This window comes from Narcine bancroftii, chromosome 5 (assembly GCF_036971445.1).
Source record: "Narcine bancroftii isolate sNarBan1 chromosome 5, sNarBan1.hap1, whole genome shotgun sequence".
Classification (NCBI taxonomy): domain Eukaryota; kingdom Metazoa; phylum Chordata; class Chondrichthyes; order Torpediniformes; family Narcinidae; genus Narcine; species Narcine bancroftii.
The window spans coordinates 4812454-4828890 of NC_091473.1; the positions used below are offsets into that span (position 1 = coordinate 4812454).

General features: G+C 49.6%; 1 protein-coding gene across 6 annotated transcripts in view; it reads right to left on the reverse strand.

Annotated features, from left to right (window-relative positions):
- wdr82 (WD repeat domain 82) overlaps positions 1-16437 on the reverse strand; it is a 42791-nt gene that overhangs the window by 25027 nt on the left and 1327 nt on the right. For 3 of the 6 annotated variants that reach the window (XM_069936597.1, XM_069936594.1, XM_069936598.1), the window contains 2 exons: positions 11769-11944; positions 3020-3117 (listed from right to left, as the gene is read on the reverse strand). In XM_069936597.1, the coding sequence (XP_069792698.1) occupies positions 3020-3117; positions 11769-11929 (259 nt within the window). In that variant the 5' untranslated portion in view covers positions 11930-11944. The other 3 variants (XM_069936595.1, XM_069936593.1, XM_069936599.1) reach the window with 3 other exon arrangements.

Below are 16437 nucleotides of genomic sequence, written 5' to 3' on the forward strand. Positions count from 1 at the left end.
TGTCAGAGGTATGCCAATGTTGTGGAGCAGAGTTATGCAGAATTGCCATGGATGTTTTGGGTATTTTATTTCAACCATGTAGTCAATAACTGAGTGTTTTATTTCCCAGACAATGCTGGGTATTCTGCTAGTTATAAAGATTTATTTAGAATTCTGACAATCAGATTGAATTTGAAGAATTCACAAATAATGGAAGGAAATGTCAAAATAAACAATGTCATGTACAGTAGAATCCCCATTAACTGGTACCAACAGGGATCATATGCAGCTTATGCGAATTTTCTAGTTGACTGAGACACTGTTTCAATGCCTAACTAATACTCCTGCATTAACAATACAAAGTTTAAAAGACAAAAGACATTGCAAAATATAAAGTAATCTGAAAAATAAAATCAGTATTGTTGCATTTAATTATGTAATGTTCACTTTAATCAGGTAATTCCTGCAACTTACAAAATTGAAATTCGGACCCCAGTTGCTAGCACTGTAACAGTGTTGCGCTAGCCACTACACTAACTGTGCCGCCATCATAATTAACCTGCCCTCCCCCAAGTTTACAGATAAAGCCTTACTAATATACCTAACACAAATAAAGATAAAACATTCTTACTAAGCTGGGATAGGGTCCATATATTTGGGAGAATCCCCCCCAGAGGTGAGCAGCATCGGCTGGCTCTTGATCCTGGGCACTGCCATTTTATTCAAACAGCTGCTGTGGGTGGGGCACAACGAGGGAGCTCCACTGGCTGAAGGTTTGCCTTCACCAAGGGTTGCTTCGGGGAACATTTATTTTTACAATTTTAAACTTTCATTTAAATGTTTATTTATTCTTATTTGTCTTAAATTTTATTTATTGATTTATTTCTTTGGGTTTTTTTTGCCAGTTGCTTGGGCTTCTGGTTGATTGAATTGGAGATTAAACTGTACATTCATGAATAGGACACCAATGGACACCTGTACCAGTCCCTTGGAACATTGAATATTATATAGTATATATTCTTTGGATCATCATCAATGCAATTAAAATTCTACTCAACCGTTCCAATAAAGTATTTACTTTTACATTTATAAATATTCTTGGACAGTTACCATTGACATTAATTTGTTCCCCAGATAATTAGTAATTTGGCATCTTTGGTGCCTTCAAAAAGATATGCAGTGACCATAAATACTTTATTACTGGTCGATTATTTGACATTTTCAAAAAATTAGATTTTCCAACAGTCTACAAACTAATCTCCTCTAAATGTGTATTACATGCAACTGCATTTATTATTAGAAGGTTAATGTAGTATAGCTATCCAGGCAAGACCCTAAATCAAACACTCTTTCAATAAGACTTCAAATCAAGATAAACTAGTTTCTCTGATCAATATGGATTAGTGACTTTTCAATACCAGAAAATGGCCAAATACATACTATTCAAACATGTCAAAAATGTATTTTATTTATTTTGCCATAACCAATTATAATGCAGAACTGATGATTTAACTATCAACATTGATTTCACTTCCCTCTCGTGGGCTCAGTAATACCAAAAAATAGTGCTCTCACCTGAGAATATGAAAAAGTCAAGATGGAGGAAACAAACAATTAAATTCAACATTCTTGAAAATGGGGTTTGATATTGGCTGAAATATGATAAAAACACAAAGCAGATAGGCTAAACTCCCAAATATATGGACACTAAATTACACATATTCACCTTGAATTTGGATTTTTCTACACTCTCTTCCCTTTTTAAAACTTCTGAACAGAAAAAAGTCATGCCCAATCTGTGTGAACGAAGACAAAGTCAGCCCATGTGACATTGGAAAACACTTTTTAGGCTACCTTACACTTGAGTTGGTGCCTTGGTTAGCAATGAGAGAAGAAAATGACATGGATTTTCATTCTGTTTAAGGTTTACAGTCCTCCTGTTTGGATGGGTGGATGGTGGGGGGGGTGGGGGGAATAGGGGAAATGAGGATCAGATTCAACTAGAAGGACACTTAAAAGTCTTGAGCAAAAACAAGCTGCACAAGGAACTCGAATAGCATCTGTGGAGGCAAAAGGATGTCGACAATTTGAGTCAATATCCCACATTATGACAGATAGCCAGTATAAAGAGGTGAGAGGGAGGGTTTAGGCAGAGTTGACAAGCAACAAGTTAATCCAAGTGATGAGTGGTTGATGGGCAGATGAAGCTAATTGGTAAAGGATGAGAGATAACAGAGGCTGAGAGGCACAAGTGGAGAGAACAAAAAGCTGCAGATTATGGAATTGGATAAGAAAAGGGAAGGATAGTAGGCAGATAAAAAGGGGCTAGGGACCCAGTAGGATGTGTGGACAAGAGGAACCAGGTGGAGGAGGGGATAAAATATGACCATAGGGGAGATTGTGAGGTGCAATAGAATGAAATTTAATTGTGATTTATGCTGCACCTCACCAAAAGTGTAATATTCAATTTCAAAGTCTGTGAAAATAATTTATATTTGGCTAAAGAATCAAATAACTGACATAACCTCTCAAATTAAATTAATTTAGTCACCTGGATGGGAGAACAAGTATTTAACATTCATCAATTCATCCCCCTTCCCCACAACTGTTATATACCACCACATGATTATCATTTTTGCACCACTTTGCATTTTGAGATACAATTCAATCATCTAAATATCAAAATGTTCAAAAGATTACATTTTTTACACCAATTTGACAGAACCTTCATAAAGGATCAAATGTAATTATACCATTATATTTGCTAGGAAAAGAAAGCAATAAAAGTAAATACAAGCAATTATTTAACAGAGTTGGGATTTCTGTCAGTAAATCACAAGTCCAAAATTATTTAAATGATTGATTTAATCTCCCCTTACACTTGATTAATAATTTGTACTTAATGTTTGGAATTATGTGACATGAAAGCTTTATGTGACATTTTTACAAGATTCAAATAACAACCAATCCTCAAAAATGTCCAAGCAACACATACAGGGTACCTAAAAGCCAGAGTTTTGTACAAAAGCAACCAACTTACCATCAATTTTATTCGAGCTGTAAACCACAGTATTTGCTGCATGTGTGTATCTAATTAGGTCAACTCCATACTTCTTACTGTACAATGTCCTCTTTGGCCTATAAGGCAAGAAATAATAAAGATTCACACCAACTGACATTAGTAGTATCTTAAAACAAATAATAAGTTGCTTTTAATTTTGAATATTTGTAGATTACTGTTCAGGACTTAAATGGAACAAAAATTACCCTAACTGTATAATTAGCAACTAAAAATACTATTGGATCTTCATTTTAATCAGCTTTAAGTGAGCATCTTTTAAGCCCTTTTCACACTGCCAGCTCTAAGAAGCAGTTAAACCTACTGGGCATGCAGAATCCGAGGCAGGCCGTCTCATCTTCACCACGGATGTCCAATCCCTTTATACCTCTATCCTCCACGGACAAGATCTGAAAATAACTCACTTCTTCCTGGACCAGATACCCGACCTGTCACCCTCTATCACCATCCTCCTCTGCCCGGCAGAACCAGTTCTCACTCTACACAACTTCTTCTTTAACTCATCCAACTTCCTACAAATCAAAGGAGTAGCCATAGGTACCTGCAATGCCTGCCAATTTGTGGGGCTTTGTGGAGCAATCAATGCTGCAAGTTTACACAGGCAAGATCCCTCAATTCTTCTTCCAGTATATCAACAACTATACTGGAGCTGTCTCATGCACCCACGATGAAGATATCAACTTCATCCACCTCACAGACAACTTCCACCCTGATCTCAAAATCACCCGATCCATCTCTGTCTCCATCTCAGGAGATAAGATGACCATCCACATATACTACAAACCCTCAAACTCCCACAACTACCTGGATTTCACCTCCTCATACCCTGTCCCCTGCAAGGATTCCATCCCCTTCTCTCAATTTCTCTGTCTCCACTGCATCTGTTCCCAAGACAAGGTCTTCCAATCCAGATCTTGCAAAATCTCTCCCTTCTTCCATAAACATTGCTTCCCCTCCACCACCATCAGCTCAACCCAAACCCACTCATAGGATTACCTTCATCCTCACCTACCACCACACTGGCCTCTGCATCCAACACATTATCTGCCAGAAGTTGCTGCACTTATTACAGGATCCTACCACCAGATACATTTTTCTTTCTCCCCTCAGCCCTCTGAAGGGACTGCTCCCTCTGCAATTCCCGCATGCACTCATCTCTCTCCACCCATCACACCCCCTGCACCTTTCCCTGTGCCCGCAGCAGATGCAACACTTGCGCCCACACCTCCTCCCTCACCACAGTCCAGGGCCCCAAACAGGCCTTTTAAATCTTCACGTTCATCCAGAGGACTAGACACAGACTGGGAGATCGCTTCGTTCAGCACCTCCACTCCATGTGCAACCACAGTGACCTCCCAGAGGCCAACCACTTCAACTCTGAGTCTCACTCTCGCACTCACTTGTCTGTCCATAGCCTCACGTATTATCCCACCCTGACCACCCGCAGACTGGAGGAACAACACCTTATTTTCCATCTGGGCACCCTCCAGCCAGATGGCATTAAAGCCAAGCTCTTTTAAACTGCCATGTAAAATGGGGTTAACCAGGCAATTTGCACCTGGTACATGGCAATTTAAAAGGGTCCAATTGGGTCAACCAGTTAGAACCCAACCAGGTACCTGACCTACCTCAGAGGTGGTCAAGGAACCCAGTAAAACCTACCCAGGCATCCTACTCCTGTGGTTTGAAAGGGAAAACAGCCAACCTGGTTACTCTGGTGAAGTCAGCGCTTGCGTGCATTACGGGGTGGGGGGGGGAGGGGAAGAGGTTCCTGCCATGGGGCCGGGGTGGGGGGGGGGGGGGGGAGGAGGAGAGATGCTGCCGCGATGTTCTGCTGCTGCAAACGCCACTCCCGTTCAATATGGGAGTGCGGAAGCAATGGCCATCTTCCTTACCCGTATGCCACCACACCGCTGGAACTGGGTAAGGAAGACAGCCTCACTGAGCCATCACTGTGAACGAAGCGTCATGCAGCAACTACTCCCCACCCCATTCGCGGCAGTGGCACATCGCTGGGGTGAGGGCGACTGATGGCCGATACTTATCGTGAGTGCATGACACGTCACTCACCACATCACCGAGGGGCAGCCCTTAAATCGTAGGGTTGGCAATTTATCAGGTGGGTCTGGCTGCAATTTGGAAGGTGCATCCTGCACCCATGACCCAATAATCACACCCAGGAGGGCTACCTGGTTGCTGCAATTTGAAAGCAACTATTGACTTTACTGCCTTCCACTATACCTGCTTGCCTTTTCTTTTCCCTCCCCCTGTTCCTGTGTGACAAAGTATTTTGGGGTGGCTTGGGATGAATTGCTAGAGTAGCTTGCACACAAACACATTTTAAAACACAGGACTTTTGCAGAATGCTTTTTGCAGAGGAACCTCAAAGTAGCAACATTCAGCTGCTTGTCTGGGAGAGCACGTGATCTTTGCAGGCAGGCGAGAACAGTTTTGTTCTCAGGGAGGGAAGGTGTGAAACAGAGAGGAGGAAGACAGAAATCAGTTCCAGAGGGACAAGCTGGCAAACGTTGGAAGGCTGCCTGGTCAAAGGAGAAGATTGGCAATCTGAAAGGTGACCTGAAAGAAAGGATCATCTGGAGAACCTTGAAGGGGGCAAGTTTCGTCACCAAGACTGAATCAGTTGCTAATGTCCTGGAAAAGGAATCTCTCCCTGAAAACCAACAAGAACCCTCCTGAGTAGTAACCATGCACAGTACAAGAATTTCCTCCAACCAGTGAGATTGGACTGTGATCCAAAGAAATTTTCTAATCTTAAATATACATTTCACACACCTGCACTTAGCATTAGAGGGGGAATTAAGTAGGTTAGGTAGGTTAAGTAAGTTGATAGTAATGTTAAAGTTGAATTCTGTTTTCATGTTCAAAATACACCTTTGTTTAAGTAACCCTGTGTTGTAGTGCATATCTATTGCTGCTGGATTTTGGGATCCTCTGGACTCCATAACATTGTATGGGGCCTCATCGTTTAGGATTTGAACATTGATTTATTAGTTAATTTGATTTTTTTTTTTGCAGTGCCTCCATTTCCCCCCACCCCGTCATCCCTCCTCCCACCATTGCTGCTATCTCCTCCCTCCTTTCTCAATCTATCATCTCCTGCCTTTGCCACTCCCCCCCTTCTTTTGTTCAGACTCTTGCCAGCACATCTCATACCTTGATGAAGGGCTCAAGCCCGAAACATAGGTTATGTATCTTTACCGTTGCTATCTAAAGGACACTGTTTGACCTGCAGAGGTTCTCCAGTATTGTATTTGCTTTTAACTCCCTTTCATATGAAAGCAAAGATTTGTCTGACAGCTCACAATCTGTGGCAAGTAATTTCAGGGATCACGTGTTAATAAAATGGCTACCTGCCATCCAATTAAGGCATGTTATCAAACAGCTAATCATGTTGAAGCAGTCGCATCAATTTGCAAGGAAATCTTTTTTAAATAAATATAACAATTTTTAAAATATTTTAGAATGCAAAATAAAAAATAGAATGATGACAAGGTAGAGAGTAAAATATGAATGAACAAAAAATTGAAATGAACTATACAGGTGTATTTTAAAAATATTTGAATTATAATCCATAGACTGTACAGATACCGTCTAGTGTTTGGTACTCCTGCCTTGGGAAAAAGATGCTGGCTGTGCATCCTATCTATGCCTTCCATAATCTTGTAGACCCCTAGGTCACCTTTGCTCACGTTGCCTCATAAGACTTTTTCCAATCCAGGCAACATCCTGGTAAATCTCCTCTCCATCATAGCTTCCACATCCTTCCTATTATAAGGTGACCAGAAATTATCGCAATATTCCACTTCCTGTGGTTCTTAAAATCAAGTTCTTGTCACATCATTAATTTCTGTAGATTACACCAGAGAGGACTGTGCAGTAGAGACACACATAGAAGGATCACAGATTCACTAATAATTCTTAATTACTCTTTCTAACCATGCATTTTCTAAAAGCTGCCGTCAGCTTTAGTATAACGTTCTGTCGTTACATGTGCAAAACCAAGGCCAACATTTGATTTTTGTAGATTGACACCATCTCTTCTAAATGTTTTTTTAATATACATATCCAGAAATATTTCACCCTCCAGTAAAGGTAGATGAGAATCTGCCCCCACACCTGCATGGAAGACTTTCAAAAATACAGCATTAAGATGAGATTTACAAGGGTGACACAGGGTGATTTTTTTTTAAAAGAATGGTTCATATCTGGAATGCACTGCAGGGGTAGTGGAATCAGATATAGATTTAAGAGGCATTTATTTTCACTTGCATAGGCAAAGCAAAGGACTCTGGCAAAAAGGTTAGCATGGACATAGTAGTCAAAGCCCTAGTTCCTGATCCTATCGTAGTCTTCAACACCTCCTCCCAAACAGTCAATAATATGTTTTTCTCAAATTTCTCTTCTTACAGCCATCTTTTCTCTTCCACTTGGCCTAGTATACTCACTTAAAAATGAAATTAGAAGAGAACATTTTGCCCAAGTAGGACAAATTTTTGGCTTATACCTCTGACTGAGAAAGGACAGAGCTCAAAACCAATACTGGGCAAGACATACATAGGCTGACGACAGCACAGGCAATGGTTTTTTGGTTGAGATTCAGTGAGATTGCCTTTTTTGCTGCAATACAATGGCCACAACTCTCAATTGGCATAATGATTTAAACCAAGGAAGGAAAGCACACACCAATTTGTCAGTTAAAATCAGCAATACTGACAATTAAATTACAAACAAAATTAAAAATAGTAAACCAGATAGTTTTTATTTAGTTTTCAGGATTGATTAATACAGAACAGCCCAAGATCCTTCAGGGAAGGAAATCTATACAGCTCTTCCTCGTGACCTCAATGAAGTAGGTCTTCCGATGACCTACTCAGGGTAAGTAGGGTATGGTTGATAAAGGCTAACCTAGCCAAGGCATTCAGCTCCAATGAATGACTACATAGAAGATTATTCGTCAACATTGCTTCACACAAATATTTGAGGAAATCAAAAGATAATCGAACCCCAACCCAAAATGCTGATGGGCCATTTCTATCCATGATGCTGTCTGACCTGTCGACTCTCTCCAGCTTCTCTTTGATCAATCAGGAAAATAATGGCATTGGTCTGGTTATATGTCCACTGACCTCTTATGGTCAAGTTACATGACCATAGCAAAATATCATAAAGGGCAGCAATAAAAATAATTAAGCTTTAAATATCAGCATGTCAATTAAATTATCTAATACCTTATTCCACTAAATTAAGCTGCATCAATCTAGTATCTTACCGGTGTAACAGATCTATCGTAATCTTTAATTTAATATTAAACTATATCTTTTATAAAAATGTCTTAGTAAATTATAGTTAAAATACTGCATCTTTATTCTTAGTAAGTTAGCTATGGGTTGGTACAGGGTCACACACAGGTCACAGCACATTTCTAGAGAACCATTGTTTTCTTAGAAGTGTTCAATGGTGTCTTGGACAGGCAGAGCTAATGGATTTCAAGTGGGTCTTAGTTATTCAAGAACTGCTGAGGAAGCCCCTTGAACAGAGCTTAGGTCAGAGGTTATGGATATGGAATGGTTTGGAAAAAGGTACAGAATTTTGGTAGAAATAAAACTGATGGTCATGTGGCTTCCATGAATTGAAGATGACCTCATCCATGATGTAACTGTCACATGACTTGGAAAAGTTCAGGTTGGAGATTACTGAAGTCAAAACCCTGTGACATACAGGGGTTGAAACCTTGTGAATGACAGGGTTGAGTTACAGTAACCAGAAATGGCACTGTTGGTTGTGTCTTACTCCTGGAAGAAGGGGAACACAGTATCAGTGGCTATTGAATTAATGAAGGCCACTTTGCTGTCTCTTTGGAAAAAAGGACAAGATTCTACTGGGTTTATTTTTGTGTTTGGCCACCTCATTTAACCATTACCTGTGTTTATGAATTCATTTTGGAAGAAAATAGCCATAGTCACCGTCTTTCAGAAGAGGACAGATTCTTTATGTGGAAAACATAATTGTGAGTAAAGCGGCCTGAAGATATATTGTTTAAAAGTGCTTTATAATTATTTCTGAACTGAGAATTTAAATGATGCTGAACTTTTAAAGATCGACTTTTCAGAATGGGATTTTGAATTATCACACACTCATTTACACATAATGGGGTTATGTTTAGAGTTAAGTAAGTTTAGAGATAAGAAAGAAATGTTATGTTATTAATAGATTAATTAAAAAAAACTATTATTTTGAATTTGCCATTGTCTGATGAATGCTGTTCCTGCGTTAGTGCTAACAAAAATAGTTTAGTATTAGAGCGTAATACTACCCCAGAAGAACACAAGCTAAGATACTGAAGCAATCTACCCATAGTGCCACACTTATTTGTTAATTTCCTGTCATGCCCCGTCAATAGGCTTGGGAGTTACCAATTTGGAGGATCTTGCCTGGACTCAACAGACAAATGGCATCATGAAGAAAGCATGTCAGCACCTCTACTTCCTCAGGAGTTTACACAGATTTGGCATGACATTGGAAGCCCTGGCAAATTTTCAACAGATGTGTGATGGAAAGTGTTAACCGGCTGCATCACGGTCTGATATGGAAACACCAATGCACCGAGCGAAAAGCCCTGCAAAAGGTAGTGGACACAGCGGGTAAAACTCTCCCCACCATCAAAAACATCTACAGGGAATGCTGCTGTCAGAGAGTAGCAGCAGCAATCATCAAGGATCCACACTCGTAGCACATGCTCTGTTCTTGCTGCTGCCATCAGTAAAGAGGTATAGGTGCCACAAGGCATGCACTGTCAGGTTCAGGAACAGCTGGTATCCCTCCATCATCAGACTCCTCAGCAACAAACTCAATTAGGGACTTTTACTTTTGTACTTGTATTGATTTTATTCTCTGTATTGCACTGTTTGTTTACATTTATTTGTGTACGTTGAGCCCGTTTTTCTTTGCACTGCCAATAAGTGGGAAAAAGAATCTCAGGGTTGTATGTTATGTCATGTGCTCTGACAACAAATCTGATCTGACCAGGCGATCCTAGTTTCAGTGGTGAAACCAATAAATGGGAATCAGAAATACATTAACCATGCCAAAGTGGAAAATAGGTGAGCATTTATACATCACTCACATTCACTTTTAACCCAATTACCCAGTATCATAGAATGAAAGTTTGAAACTCATTATGTATTGGAATTAGTTATTACATTAAATCCCATATCCTAACAGTGTTGCTCTCTGCCGAAGTAGTATATTCTGTGAACTAGGGCAACTAACATCAAAGAACTTGCCTTGTATCTTGGTCTATTAAACTCTTTTTCAGTGACAGAAAGACTGCAAGTCGAGTCAATGTTCAGAGATGATCAGTCTCTACTCAAATGCAAATACTCATGTTGGAATGAGCAGTAATCATACAATTACATGATAGCAACCACAAAGAAATCAAACATAATCTTTTAAAGTATTTCAAAAATATCAATAAGAACATATCTCAATGTACTTAAATCAAATCACAACTTGGTCTCATGGCTAACCTGCCAGCCCCATAACCACCTTGTACGTTTGGTCTTTGGTCTCACCAGATTCCATGCGCTCTGAATTGAGCTTCCTGAACATTGCCCTCTCACCCTCAACCCAGACTCGGGTCTCACTTCGCCACCTTTCAGCAACTCCTCTCGACTCTACATGGACACCGGTTACACTGAAGTGGGTTTCAGTCTGCAACGTTGAAGGGCACGCAGCCTCATTTACTCCGCCTCCGATGAACCACCTCATCTTTAATGCTTCCGTTTCCAAAACTCCCATTTGTTAGGACCCCGAAGCTGGATACAGTTCCCCACTGAAGAGATCAGAAGGCCGCTTTCAGAGTACTGAGTGAGAGACCGTGGTTGGCATGAAAACATCGCCCTTTTTAATCATTATCTTTCCCCCCTCCCCCCCTTCCAAAAACAAAAGCCACGCATTCCAAGGGTCCCCCTATTGTACATGAGGCAGTCCCTCGGGAACAACGCCGATTTGATTTAGTCCGCTGTAAAGCCAGTAAGAGAACTGTCAGAAATAAAACTTCTCACACATGAGTCTCTTTAAAACTGATGACACGACAAGCTTTATTTACAAGTCTGCAGAGTTGGACTCAACTGGTTTCTCACCAGTTAAGCCCCGATACATACAGTGCATTGATTTTTATACCCTTATTGTTTGCCCTTCCCCTTCTTATTAATACTATTTTAATTGGTTAGTATTACAAAAACATTCTAAGTATAACTGCATTATTAATGATCACGTTCCTTACGTACGCTGTGAACTCTACATTCACTGAATTCTGTTTCTCACCCTTCTTATCAATCCTTTGTCTCCTGCATGTCTCTCACTATGACCATGAAAAGATAGGTTTAAAAAAACATATTCAGCAGCTCCTTCTGTCCTTGACTGCTAGTAAACTCTCTGTCCGTTCTGGCTTCCCTGTTTATGATTAACCATCACATTTTAACTTAAGTCTTTTTAACCTAAATTCTCTATATAACAAGAACTGTAGACCATATAAAGGATAAATGGCATGTGATTTTCCAGCCTCTCTCGACTCGTCCTCCCCAACCAACCCCTGGGCCACAGGCCCAGCCTTTGTGAAAACCGAAGTGGGTAGGCCTCACCGGCAACGTGCTCGGCCTGATCTCATCAAGGGGGGGGGGGCACTCACTTGCCCTCCTGGCAGTCGTAGAGAACGATGGAGTCGTCGTCGCTGCTGGAGATGAGCGTCTCGCCGTTCGGAGAGAAGTCGAAGCAGTTGATTTTGTCGGTGTTTTCCCGGAACACCTTGGCCACTCGGAAGCTGCGCAGCACGTTATCCGTCAGCTTCATCTCCCTCTCCGGACGCTAACGACGAGGAAGAAAGTCAAGGACGGTTGTACGATCGTGGTGGGGAGGGGGGGGAAAGAGAGAGAGAAATGGGGTGGTTACAGAGAGGAGGGGGCGGGCGGGGGGGGGGGCTTTCTCCCTCCCTTAAAACCAAGCGAGGCGCGCCGAAGTCGGTAGGTAAAATGGCGGCCAGCCTCCTCCCGCAGCGACTGCCGACGCGCCGCGCGGGGCATTGTGGGGCCAGAGCCGTGGTTGGCGGGGAAACCCGCTGCTACCCACAATGCCGTCGCACCCGGAGCCAGGTGAGTGACTGCTTGCGTGAGGTCCCGTGGGGGCGGTTAGCGCGACGCTGGTTCGAATCCAGCGCTGTGTGGAACGAGTTGGTACGATATCCCCGTGAGTTTTGCGGGGATGGGGGGGGGTTTCCTCCCACCTTTCGAAGAGTACGGGGGTGGGGGGGTAAATTGGGCGGCGCAGACTGGTGGGCCGAAATGGCCTGTTACCGTGCTGTGGGTCTCACTCGTACCCCAAAGTATCACTGTGATAGTTCCCCCCTTCTCCTTGGGGCACCTTGCACTCCTGTGTGGGTACAGGAAGAGTTTCGGTGCATTCATGGTAGACAAAGGACAGTCCGGCCTAAAACCCTTCCAACTGTGAAGGACCCCGATCCGAAACGTTGACTGACCATTTGTCACCATGTCTGATGCCCAACCCGCTGCCTTCCTTCGCATTCTCGTTAGGCGCTTGCAAACTGCCTTATTTGCCCACTCACAAAGCAAGGGTCTCAAATCAGCCAGGTCCCTGCCATACCTTGGCAGGCGCTTTCCAACTGCCCGGTCAAATGGTGTCAACCAGGCAGTTTGCCCGATGAGTGCCCCATTCACAGGGCACTTGCAAAGGGCCTGGCCCGGTTATTAACATGAGAAATCAACTGGGTCCCGGCCCCACCTCCTCCTGCGGCTTGAAACTGAAAATGGCTGCTTGTTCCGGTCATGTCAGCGCTTACGTGGCGTCACAAGGAAACCCCTGGTGAATGACCTGCCACGATCGGGGGGATGGGGGGGAGGAGAGGTTGCTGCCACGGGGCCGGGGTGGGGGGGGTGGGAAGAGGTTCCTGCCATGGGGCCGGGGTGGGGGGAGGGGGGGGGAAGAGGTTCCTGCCATGGGGCCGGGGTGGGGGGGGGGGGGAGAGGTTCCTGCCATGGGGCCGGGGTGGGGGGGGGGGGGGGGGGGAGAGGTTCCTGCCATGGGGCCGGGGTGGGGGGGGGGGGAAGAGGTTCCTGCCACGGGGCCGGGGTGGGGGGGGGGGAAGAGGTTCCTGCCATGGGGCCGGGGTGGGGGGGGGGGGGAGAGGTTCCTGCCATGGGGCCGGGGTGGGGGGGGGGGGGGGGGGGAGAGGTTCCTGCCATGGGGCCGGGGTGGGGGGGGGGGGGGAGAGGTTCCTGCCATGGGGCCGGGGTGGGGGGGGGGGGGGAGAGGTTCCTGCCATGGGGCCGGGGTGGGGGGGGGGGTGGGGGAAGAGGTTCCTGCCATGGGGCCGGGGTGGGGGGGGGGGGGGAAGAGGTTCCTGCCATGGGGCCGGGTTGGGGGGGGGGGAGGGAGAGGTTCCTGCCATGGGGCCGGGGTGGGGGGGGGGGGGGAGGAGAGGTTGCTGCCACGGGGCCGGGTTGGGGGGGGGGGGGGGGGAAGAGGTTGCTGCCATGGGGCCGGGTTGGGGGGGGGGGGGGGGAAGAGGTTCCTGCCATGGGGCCGGGGTGGGGGGGGGGGAAGAGGTTCCTGCCATGGGGCCGGGGTGGGGGGGGGGAAGAGGTTCCTGCCATGGGGCCGGGGTGGGGGGGGGGGGGGGAAGAGGTTCCTGCCATGGGGCCGGGGTGGGGGGGGGGGGGAAGAGGTTCCTGCCATGGGGCCGGGGTGGGGGGGGAAGAGGTTCCTGCCATGGGGCCGGGGTGGGGGGGGGGGGAAGAGGTTCCTGCCATGGGGCCGGGGTGGGGGGGGGGGTGGGGGAAGAGGTTCCTGCCATGGGGCCGGGGTGGGGGGGGGGGGGGGAAGAGGTTCCTGCCATGGGGCCGGGTTGGGGGGGGGGGAGGGAGAGGTTCCTGCCATGGGGCCGGGGTGGGGGGGGGGGGAAGAGGTTCCTGCCATGGGGCCGGGGTGGGGGGGGGGGTGGGGGAAGAGGTTCCTGCCATGGGGCCGGGGTGGGGGGGGGGGGGGAAGAGGTTCCTGCCATGGGGCCGGGTTGGGGGGGGGGGAGGGAGAGGTTCCTGCCATGGGGCCGGGGTGGGGGGGGGGGGGGGAGGAGAGGTTGCTGCCACGGGGCCGGGTTGGGGGGGGGGGGGGGGGAAGAGGTTGCTGCCATGGGGCCGGGTTGGGGGGGGGGGGGGGGGGGGAAGAGGTTCCTGCCATGGGGCCGGGGTGGGGGGGGGGGAAGAGGTTCCTGCCATGGGGCCGGGGTGGGGGGGGGGAAGAGGTTCCTGCCATGGGGCCGGGGTGGGGGGGGGGGGGGGGAAGAGGTTCCTGCCATGGGGCCGGGGTGGGGGGGGGGGGGAAGAGGTTCCTGCCATGGGGCCGGGGTGGGGGGGGAAGAGGTTCCTGCCATGGGGCCGGGGTGGGGGGGGGGGGAAGAGGTTCCTGCCATGGGGCCGGGGTGGGGGGGGGGGGGAAGAGGTTCCTGCCATGGGGCCGGGGTGGGGGGAGAGGTTCCTGCCATCGGGGTGGGGGGGGGGGTGGGGGAAGAGGTTCCTGCCATGGGGCCGGGGTGGGGGGGGGGGGGGGAAGAGGTTCCTGCCATGGGGCCGGGTTGGGGGGGGGGGAGGGAGAGGTTCCTGCCATGGGGCCGGGGTGGGGGGGGGGGGGGAGGAGAGGTTGCTGCCACGGGGCCGGGTTGGGGGGGGGGGGGGGGGAAGAGGTTGCTGCCATGGGGCCGGGTTGGGGGGGGGGGGGGGGGAAGAGGTTCCTGCCATGGGGCCGGGGTGGGGGGGGGGAAGAGGTTCCTGCCATGGGGCCGGGGTGGGGGGGGGGGGGGGAAGAGGTTCCTGCCATGGGGCCGGGGTGGGGGGGGGGGGGAAGAGGTTCCTGCCATGGGGCCGGGGTGGGGGGGGAAGAGGTTCCTGCCATGGGGCCGGGGTGGGGGGGGGGGGAAGAGGTTCCTGCCATGGGGCCGGGGTGGGGGGGGGGGGGAAGAGGTTCCTGCCATGGGGCCGGGGTGGGGGGAGAGGTTCCTGCCATGGGGCCGGGGTGGGGGGGGGGGGGAGAGGTTCCTGCCATGGGGCCGGGGTGGGGGGGGGGGGGGTGGGGGAAGAGGTTCCTGCCATGGGGCCGGGTTGGGGGGGGGGAGGGAGAGGTTGCTGCCACGGGGCCGGGTTGGGGGGGGGGGGGAAGAGGTTGCTGCCACGGGGCCGGGGTGGGGGGGGGGGGGGGAGAGGTTCCTGCCATGGGGCCGGGGTGGGGGGGGGGGGGGAGAGGTTCCTGCCATGGGGCCGGGGTGGGGAGGGGGGGGGGAGAGGTTCCTGCCATGGGGCCGGGGTGGGGAGGGGGGGGGGAGAGGTTCCTGCCATGGGGCCGGGGTGGGGGGGGGGGAAGAGGTTCCTGCCATGGGGCCGGGGTGGGGGGGGGGGGGGAAGAGGTTCCTGCCATGGGGCCGGGGTGGGGGGAGGGGGGGGGAAGAGGTTCCTGCCATGGGGCCGGGGTGGGGAGGGGGGGGGGAGAGGTTCCTGCCATGGGGCCGGGGTGGGGGGGGGGGGGGGAAGAGGTTCCTGCCATGGGGCCGGGGTGGGGGGAGGGGGGGGGGAAGAGGTTCCTGCCATGGGGCCGGGGTGGGGAGGGGGGGGGGAGAGGTTCCTGCCATGGGGCCGGGGTGGGGGGGGGGGAAGAGGTTCCTGCCATGGGGCCGGGGTGGGGGGGGGGGGGGGGAAGAGGTTCCTGCCATGGGGCCGGGGTGGGGGGGGGGGGGGGGAAGAGGTTCCTGCCATGGGGCCGGGGTGGGGGGAGGGGGGGGGAAGAGGTTCCTGCCATGGGGCCGGGGTGGGGGGGGGGGGGAAGAGGTTCCTGCCATGGGGCCGGGGTGGGGGTGGGGGGGAGGGGGGGGAAGAGGTTCCTGCCATGGGGCCGGGGTGGGGGGGGGGGGGGGGAAGAGGTTCCTGCCATGGGGCCGGGGTGGGAAGAGGTTCCTGCCATGGGGCCGGGGTGGGGGGGGGAAGAGGTTCCTGCCATGGGGCCGGGGTGGGGGGGGGGGGGAAGAGGTTCCTGCCATGGGGCCGGGTTGGGGGGTGGGGGGGGAGAGGTTCCTGCCATGGGGCCGGGGTGGGGGGGGGGGGGGAAGAGGTTCCTGCCATGGGGCCGGGGTGGGGGGGGGGGGGAAGAGGTTCCTGCCATGGGGCCGGGGTGGGGGGGGGGGGGAAGAGGTTCCTGCCATGGGGCCGGGGTGGGGGGGGGGGGGAGAGGTTCCTGCCATGGGGCCGGGGTGGGGGGGGGGGGGAAGAGGTTCCTGCCATGGGGCCGGGGTGGGGGGGGGG